At 60.0% G+C, this 8,912-nt stretch overlaps 1 protein-coding gene across 1 annotated transcript; it reads left to right on the top strand.

The window, feature by feature from the left end:
• Nucleotides 1-62: 62 nt before the first annotated feature.
• Nucleotides 63-6,175, top strand: MNEG_10963 (ERD4-related membrane protein; the record flags this gene model as incomplete). Its single annotated transcript, XM_014040565.1, has 23 exons — nt 63-308; nt 509-607; nt 772-905; nt 1,127-1,221; nt 1,394-1,713; nt 1,849-1,898; nt 2,123-2,332; nt 2,522-2,588; nt 2,734-2,772; nt 2,895-3,143; nt 3,342-3,439; nt 3,595-3,655; nt 3,837-3,897; nt 4,073-4,082; nt 4,263-4,355; nt 4,477-4,658; nt 4,856-4,889; nt 5,026-5,056; nt 5,220-5,298; nt 5,439-5,482; nt 5,659-5,777; nt 5,995-6,038; nt 6,162-6,175. The coding sequence occupies 23 exons, from the start codon at nt 63-65 to the stop codon at nt 6,173-6,175; spliced, it is 2,379 nt and encodes a 792-aa protein (XP_013896019.1).
• Nucleotides 6,176-8,912: the final 2,737 nt, after the last annotated feature.

The following is an 8,912-nucleotide window of genomic DNA, read 5'->3' as shown; positions in this document are numbered from 1 at the left end:
CCGCGGAGGATGTGGTGGAGCTAGCCAAGCAGCTCACAGAGTCGGACGCCACGGGCCGCGTCATGAAGAGGCTCAAGACCAAGGGCCGCCACACAAGCGGCGGCGGCGGCACCGCTGGCGCAGCTCAGGCTGTCGGGGAGGGTGCCGAGCGGCCTGCTGAAGCAGGGGATGAGACAAAAGCGGTGGGGAAGGGCAACGGCGGCCTGGCCGTTGGCCCCGAGCAGATCGGCGTTGCCATTCCGGGCGGCACCCTGGCGGCTGGTGACAAGGAGTTCAACCACATGGCCGCCCCCAAGTGGTGGAGCACGGTGATTTGGGGCACAACTGGCAGGGAAGTGGATGGCAGGGTGACAGGCGCCAAGGTGTGCGGCAGCGTTGCCACCAAACGATGGGCACGCCCCATGCGGCACATGGCACCTTTGACCCTGCTTGATGCCAGCCTCATTGCTCTTGCGTGCTAAAGCCCCCGCTGCTGCTCTAAACGGCGCTGCGTTCGGCGCCCCACCAGGTGGATGTGGTGACCACGCAGGACGGCAAGCTCAGGCGCATCACAGACGATGAGAAGGCGGAGCAGGAGATTGCGGGGGCTCACGTGCTGCTCGCCAAGGTGCGGGCGGGGGGGAGGGCCCAGGGGTTGGGGGTCGAGGGACTCGGCCTTGCATGTCGGCAACACGGCCATGGCGAGCGCACGCCCTGCTGCGGCTCCCTGCTGACTTTGTGCCTGCACCACCTTGTCCCCCCCTGACTCCCCCGCGCCCACCCTGCCTGCAGCCCAGCGTGCGCTACCGCAAGACGGTCAACACCTACGACCACGCGGGCCGTCCCACGTCTGTCCACGCGCAGCAGTATGCGGTGCTGGTCACAAACGTGAACCAGCCCGTCTACCCCGAGTACCAGGGGGACAGGTGGGCGCTGGACGCTTTCATACACATGAGGTGTTCAGTCTGGATCCTGGGAGGGCAGGCAGTTGGGGACAGCTGGGCCGAGGGCAGCTCGCCTGCAACCACAGAGCAGAATCAGCTTGAAGCCTGTCGCCTGAGCTGTGGAGAATGCCGCCCTTGCGGGCCACGCTGTTGCTTTCAATCACACGCGTAAAGCACACCGCGGCTTTCTCACCGTACTCCAGGCCCGTCCTGGGTGCGGGCATCTGTGGCAACCCCAACGTGAAGTACGGCGGCGATGACGTGTGGCTCGGGGAGCGCCACAGGCAGTTTGTTGAAGGTGGGTCCATGCGCATAAAAACACAAAAATTTGTTGGTGTCCCTTTGCTTGCGGCCTGGTCGGCGCGCCACCTCTGATTGGAGTAGCACGCCCCTGCAGCCTTGGCTATCAAAGGCGGCGGTGGCTCCCGCAAACGTTTTTAGGGTTCACTGCCTCCCGCAATTCCCCGCAGCCCTGGAGGCTAGCAAGCGGGCGGTGGCCAACGCCTCCCGGCCACCCAGGACTGTGACTGGCAAGGACGCACAGGCGGCGGTTCAGGCGGCTGAGGCCGTGGCGGCGCTGGAGGCGGCAGAGGCCGGGCTGCCAGCGGGTGTGGCGCCCTGGTCTGCGTCACGGGGGCGTGGGGCGGTGGCCCCTGGGCGCGCAGCTGAGCTCTGGGGCCGTGCGCGTGCTGCGGTGCGCTCTGGTCGGGTGAGGCGGCTGCTGACCAGCGAGACGTACTCCACCGTCGGCGCCGTGTTCGCCGCGCTCTTCCCGGACGACTTTGACAGGGTGAGGGGGACGCACTCGTCTTGAGGCACGTGGGGCACATTTGCTTTGGCATGGACTTGGTCCTTGAGCAATATGAAGTTGCGCGGCCGTGATCTCGTCCTCGCCATGATGGCCGCTCTGCCTATGCTGCCTCAGGTCGTCCCCGTGTTCAACTTCAGGGAGACGGACCTGCTGATGCGCCAGTGGTGAGCAGATGGAGACTCTGCGCTGCACCATCGGGTTCCTGCATGTTTGAACTGCGGCGACCTCAGCCATGCCCACCTGCACAGAAACGTCCGTTGTTCGTATCTGCACAGTGTGAGTGGCCGTCTGCAGTCTGGATTACCTCCAGCCCCTGAGGCCATGCACACGGCTTGCCGGAGGCCAAGCTGACTCCCTCGACCCCCCCTCCTCCTCCCTTGGCCCTCAGGGACATCAAGCTGGGGCAGCTGGAGGCGGCCGAGCGTGCTGTGGCGCTGGGCGGGAAGCGCAAGACAATCAGGCCCAAGGGGTCCGGGGGGGCTGTGGATCAGATCGAGTGGCTGGTGGCAGAGGTGGCACGCCTGGAGCGCGCAGTACTGGAGGCGCGCGACAGGGCGCTCGTGTTCAACTCGACGCCCTCCTCCTTTGTGCTGTTCAGGTGGGCCGCTGCTCGGCCTTCTGGCCACCTATTACTCTTCAAAGGCTTGACGGCGGATGTAGACCCGGGATGCCACACGTCGTCCGCTCAGATGTGGAGCGTTCAATGCTTGTGATCATGTGCTGGCGCTGACGCGTGCTCAGCTCAAGCTGTGAAAGGCGTAGCCGCCGCCTCACCTTTACACTCCAGGACCCAGAAGGCTGCGGCCATCGCTTCGTCCTGCAACATCCACCCCCTGAGGAAAGAGCTCTTCAAGGTGATGGCGCCACTTGAGACGTTGCTCATGATGGCTAGGGAGTGCTGAGCACACGCTCATCTTGCGACCCCCTCGCTTCCTCCCCCTAAATGCATTGGACGCTCGGCATGACTTCTGCCCTGGCGTCGCAACCGTCCACTTGCAGGTGTTCCCTGCGCCGGGCCCCGAGGAGGTCAACTGGGAGGTGAGCACCCACTCCTCCGTTCTCACACCTTTTCATGTACACCGCCCTTGTTGGCGGTGCAATAACTTCCTGCACACATGTACAGACATGCCCCTGGCCTGCTGCCCGTTGCCCAACCGCAGGCGCTGTGGTTCACCCACGCCCAGCGCGTGCGGCGCGCGTTCTACGTGACGCCCTTCCTGGTGGTCCTGGTGCTGCTGCCGGTGTCGCTGCTGACCTCAGCCATGACGCAGCTCAACGACCTCTTCTGCTCGGCCAACAACACCAAGCTGCGGTGGGACGACTACTGCTACAGCGGCATGCGCTTCTTCACCATCCTGAGGTCCGTGCTCACCGGCTTCGTGCCCGCCCTGCTCATACAGCTCTGGCAGGTGAGAATAGGGGGGGGGGCAGGGAGGGGTGAGCACAGCTGGGCAGGGCGGAAACTCGAATGGTTGCAAGCTCAATCTGGGTGCACAGCACCCAGCAAGTCTTCCTGTGGTCTGGGTGGTGTACACGTGCACAGACATGTATACGATGTTGACACATCCTGATCTTGCTGGCCCTGTGCACCTGCCCCTTCCCAACAGGGCCTACTGATGCCGCGACTGGTCTACCTGGCAGCTCAGTCCGAGGCATGCCACTACAGTCTGAGTGACCTGGACCGCCGCATGGGCTCCATTTACTTGTAAGCACATGTCTTTATCAGGTTTTAGCTGGGGGCACTGCCGCTGGCAGCAACCACCATCTCTAGGGCCAATGGCATCACCGCCTGGCGTTCCACGCGCTCGCTTGGTGCCCCAACGCGCTCCTCTTCCACCCCCATTCCGCCTTGTGCTCAAGCCTGTGGGGCTGCTTCAACTTCTTCGGCGGCGGCGTCATTGGCAGCACGGCACTTGCCAGGGTGAGTTGGCAGGACGTAGGGATAAGGGGACCTGGGCGCCGGGCAGCAAAAGCACCATATCACATGTCTGCATCATAATTGTATTCCGACACTTCTGCGTGAGTTGAGTGCAAATTAATCTGATACAGACACTACATTTGCTTTGTGGGCTGCCGTCCTCCGTTTGCCTTGCTGCACCCAGGTGCCTGAGATCATCAACAAGCCCTTTGAGACCCCACAGCTGCTGGGCTACGCGCTGCCAGGTGAGCAGGGGCGGACGGGTGGCTCTTTCAATATGCTGTTGGGCAAGTGTGCGGCGTGCTGCAGCTCTGCAGCCCTGTAGCTGTACAGGACAGCCAACCTCTTGTCAAGACGGCTTCGAAGAGGTGCCTCACAGGCGCCTCCCCTCCCTTCGACCTCTCTTTTTGCTCCCTCCAGCCACAGCCAAGTAGGGCGTGCATCTTGGCGCAGACGGCCCTGAACACAAGCTGATAACATCTTGATCTAGGCTTGGTCTCGGCCTGGCTTGTCTGTATCGTCCCCGCAGTTGCAGCCGGCAGACCGCCCATACCTGATGAGTGGCACCCGCCAGAACCCGTGCTAACGCCAGGCTGCCGCTGCCTCGCAGGTTTTTCTTCAGCTACCTCATCCTGCGCACCCTGATGACGATCCCCCTGCGCTTCCTCATAACCCAGCCCGGAGTGTGGCAGGCCTGGATCAGGTGCGCAGGGGTGATGGAAGGGCCCGCTTGGAGACTCATGAGGTGCATCACCATAGTGGCTTGACACTAAGCTTGTCATCTCGTTCTTGTCTCGTCCTTCCTTTGGCATGTGCTGATGCAGGATTGGGCTGATGCCGTTCTCCAAGAGTATGCGCGACGACCACGTGGCGGAGCGCACACTGTTCATGCGCAACGCCATCCGCTCCCCGCGCTACGGCGTCGAGTACGGCGCCAACACCTGCCTCATCCTGCTCATCTGCTTTGCCTTCGCTGTCATCTGTCCCCTGCTGCCGCTCTTTGGGGGTAAGGCAGTCGAACCCATTACAAAATTTTCTCACAACATTTCCCTTAACCACAACTCTTCCTTGCGGGGAAGCATGCAGACGTGTGTCCAACCGCAACAGTCCCCTCGTTGATGAGCACCTCCTAGCCACAACTCTTTCCCTCAGCGAAGTCGTCACAAATCCCATATGCATACGCCGCTCACGCCACAACCACAGTGTTCTTCTTCCTCGGCCAGTGGCTCTTCTGGAGGTGAGGCCCTGCAAAGCGCTTTGAGGCGCTTTCGGCAAGGTTGTGTTTGTCTAAACACAGACTGCGCTTTGCCCACTCACATGCATGGGAACCCCTGCTTGTTTTGTTCAAACCTGTGTTCTCACCTGCCCGCCAGGTACCAGCTGATCTACAACTACCAGCGCAAGGTGGGCTGGGGCGAGGCGTCACGGGATGGCATGCCCTGTTTTGACCATGGGCAGGGCGTTGTTTGACACCGTGCTCTCACGTTACGTTGTGGGAGCACAGCGGTGTGGTCGGCAAAGCACCAGCCTCACCAATGCACACCGCCCAAACTCCTGGTCTGCACAGTATGAGAGCGGTGGCCAGTTCTTCCCCTTCGTGGCCGACCGCATCATGGTGTGCGCCGCCGTCATGGTGGCGTTCACAGGTGAGTGCTTGCCCTACTACAATACAACGTGGGCATCCGCAGCGGTTGGAATTTGAGCTGTGGTTGTGCAGTGCAGTTGCGGGTTGCTGTGCTGTTTGTTATCCGTACACATCAACGCCTCTGCCCCACCAACGCTGTAGGATGTGTCATGATTGTGAAGCGCGCATGGGCACAGGCCACGCTGGTGTGGGTTATTGGCCTCGTTTCCCTTCTCGCCTTTTACAAGTGAGTGCACCGTCCTGGGATGGCAGCACTGGAGTTGCCGAGAGATCACCGCTACATCCAGTTCAAGGCAAATCCTGCAAATTGAGTGGGGCTTGAGCCTGCCCCACTTCTTTCTGCCCATGCAGGCGCACGCAGGACCTGTACATCCACGGCATGAGGGAGATGCCGCTGCTGGTGGCGCAGATGGCACCTCGGGCGCGAGTGCCCGCAACGGTGTATGTCCCGCCTCCGCTGCAGGCCAATGGCTGGCTCTGGTGGGCTCTGAATGCTTTTGGGGTTCTGCTTTGCAGACCCATACGCTCTCGCGACACAGTGAGGATCCCGTGACACAGTGACGAGCACGTCCTGCGGGAAACCAGCATGCACTGGGGGGATGCATAGCTGTCCCTGTGGGGTTAGCTCTTTTCGCCCTGTCAAGGCAAGGCATAAAAAGTGCTCATGCCGGCCCCGCGGGCGTCAATTGTTGTGCAGGTACCCCGAGTTCAACCGCTGCTGGGAGTGGTTTGGAATGCCAGGTGAGGCCGCTTGGGTCCACGTGATGCCAAGTGGTGCCTCCACAGGGATTGATCCACCCTCTTCTTACGGGCAGCTTCCCACCACGGCGCTGACCTCACTTTATCCCATTCTCTACTTGGCAGGCTACTCGTGGTGACGTGCGGGCTGTGATACGCCTGCAGTGAGCAAGTGCACGCAGTGCCGTTGCGCATCATGTCGTGAGCCGCGCGTAGCATGCATCAGCTTGATTGAGGGTGGCTGCAGTGCGTCTACATGCAGCTTCGTCGCTGCCTGCGCTTCGTCCATGCGGTTTTCTGAGGGACGCAGCTGCATGCTCCGGTCTTCATAGCTTGTGCGGCCCACATCTTGCTGCGCTTACGGATGCCCCGCATGGTGCGTGCTAGACCTGGCCCAATGCGGCCATCCTGATTTGTACCATGCGCTCAACGCATGCCCAGCACGTGCACAATGTCTGCTTCCTCTGCAAAGCAGTGTCGCTTTGCCTCTTGCATGAACACTTGCTACCTTGGGAGTGCACTCCCAAGGTGGGGGTGACCTGGGACACATGTTATCACCTTTCGGAGCGCCCAGCCAAGGCGGCCCCAGCACATTCATGAAGGGCCGCCCCTGATGTCCACCTGCATGTCAAGTGGCCTGCATGGGTGTGACATGACACACGCATTGGTTCTGCTACAACCTTTCCTTTGTCATGCGGGCACTCAAGCAAGGCATCATCTTCTGTTAACACATGGCTTGTCGTTTGCTACCGTAGCTGAACTTTGACACTTCTCAAAATCAAAATCAGCTCGACCGTACAGAGTCCAGCCGCCGGGACTCCAATGGCCCCTGTGAAGTGCACGTATGCGCCGGCTGTGGCATACGGAATTGACAGGGCCAGCATGGGAGACGAAGCTATGAGGCAAGCCCGGTCGACAAAAGTTCCTACGGCGCAAACCTGTCTGCGTTTGCGCCCGCAGCTGTACGTGCCCTAGAGAAGTCCGCAGGGGCACGTGCAGCTGCCGCCCAGACAGCGATAAAAGAACCGGCAACACAACAGTCCCACACAGACGCAGCTGTACCAGACATAGGAAGCTGCACCAGACCCGACGCCCGCAGCAAGCAAGGGGCTGCCGCAATCATGCAGCCAAAATCCACTGGCCTGGCAGGCGAAGTGTGTGGAGGAACAGCCGCTCATCAAGCGAGCACTACCGTCAGGAAGAATGTGTCCAGTAGCCAGGCAGGCGTCAGATGTCGCATGCCCGTTGTTCAGTCAAAAGGCGGCTGCGCGACCCGCAGAGCCAATCAATGCATCGCACTTGCTAATTGCAGCTCACGCTGGCTCCCAGCCTTTCAAGTGTGCGAGCAACTGGAGGGTCTACATTCCTCCCACTGGGTGCAACCCGAGGGCCAAGTGTGCCACTCCACAAAAACGCCGCTCGGCCCCGCTGCACAGGCCGCCACGCTGGGACAGCACTACTGGCCTTCTGCAAATCCCTGCCCTGCTGCAAATGTCCCAACAAGGTGCCCAAAGCACAAGGCCCCCGAAACCGCACGGTATTCTTCAGCCAACGACACGGGGCCGCACATACACCCAGCAGGCCCGCCGTAGGGCAGGGAGAATCAGTTCACCCACGCTCACGCATCCTGTGCCGCAGTGCACCTTGCCGTGTCGATGAATATATGCATGGACGCTAGCCCCACACCCCGAGACACACAAAATGGACAGATCGCGTAAAACACAACACAACATGAATACAACGCCATGAAAACAGCAAGCCTCGCTGCGCGCAGCGCCCCCCACTGGGGCCGCGCCGGCCGATGGCAGGGCCGCACGGGGCCGGTTCCCTTGGATGTTGGCCAAGAAATGGCCGATGATGATGATTTGTTACCGCGTCTGCAGCTGCAAGACTCATCGGGAGACAGCCGCCGCGACGGCCCCACGGCCGATGATGATGATGATTTGTTACCGCGTCTGCAGCTGCAAGACTCATGCCCCACGGCCGATGATGATGATGATGATGATGATGATGATGATGATGATGATGATGATGATGATGATGATGATGATGATGATGATGATGATGATTTGTTACCGCGTCTGCAGCTGCAAGAATCATCGAGAGACGGCCGTCGCGACGGTCCCACGGCCCATCGCCTCCGCCTCCAAAAGTGGGCAGGGCAGGCAAGCAGGCAAGCGTTCCACCACGCAGCACAGCAAGCACCCACGCCCACACAAAAAAAAGGAGGAGGCCGACTTTTTGCTTTGCTTTGCTTTGTTACAATCGTCTAGGCTAGCAAGACTCCTACCGCCACTGTGACCAACCGGTGGAGGAGGCCGACTAATTTTTTTGCTTTGCTGTGTTACAATCGTCTAGGCCAGCTAGACTCCTCCCGCCACTGTGACCAATCGGCGTGAAACAACAACAGGTAGGGCGTTAAACACAAGCTAGCCGCCCAAGGCAGGCGGCAACACACGTAACAACATACAAGCCAAGATAAAGCTGCAGATATACAGACAGAGCAATGACGGCGCACTGCACACACCCAGGAGACATGCCTGGCCCTGGGCCCTGGGGCCGATGATGATGATGATGATGATGATGATGATGATGATGATGATGATGATGATGATGATGATGATGATGATGATGATGATGATGATGATGATGATGATGATGATGATGATGATGATGATGATTTGTTACCGCGTCTGCAGCTGCAAGACTCCCTGGGGCCGATTTGATTTGATTTGATTTGTTACAATCGTCTAGGCTAGCTAGACTCCTCACGCCACTGTGACCAACCGGTGTGGAACCAAAAACAGGGGTTAAGCACAAACTAGCCGCCCAAAGCAGGCGGCAACACACGTAACACCAAACAAGCCAAGATAAAGC

This window comes from Monoraphidium neglectum (assembly GCF_000611645.1).
Source record: "Monoraphidium neglectum strain SAG 48.87 unplaced genomic scaffold scaffold02532, whole genome shotgun sequence".
Lineage (NCBI taxonomy): Eukaryota > Viridiplantae > Chlorophyta > Chlorophyceae > Sphaeropleales > Selenastraceae > Monoraphidium > Monoraphidium neglectum.
The sequence above is the reverse complement of the archived record's forward strand: the minus strand, read 5'-3'. Positions and strand labels throughout refer to the sequence as shown.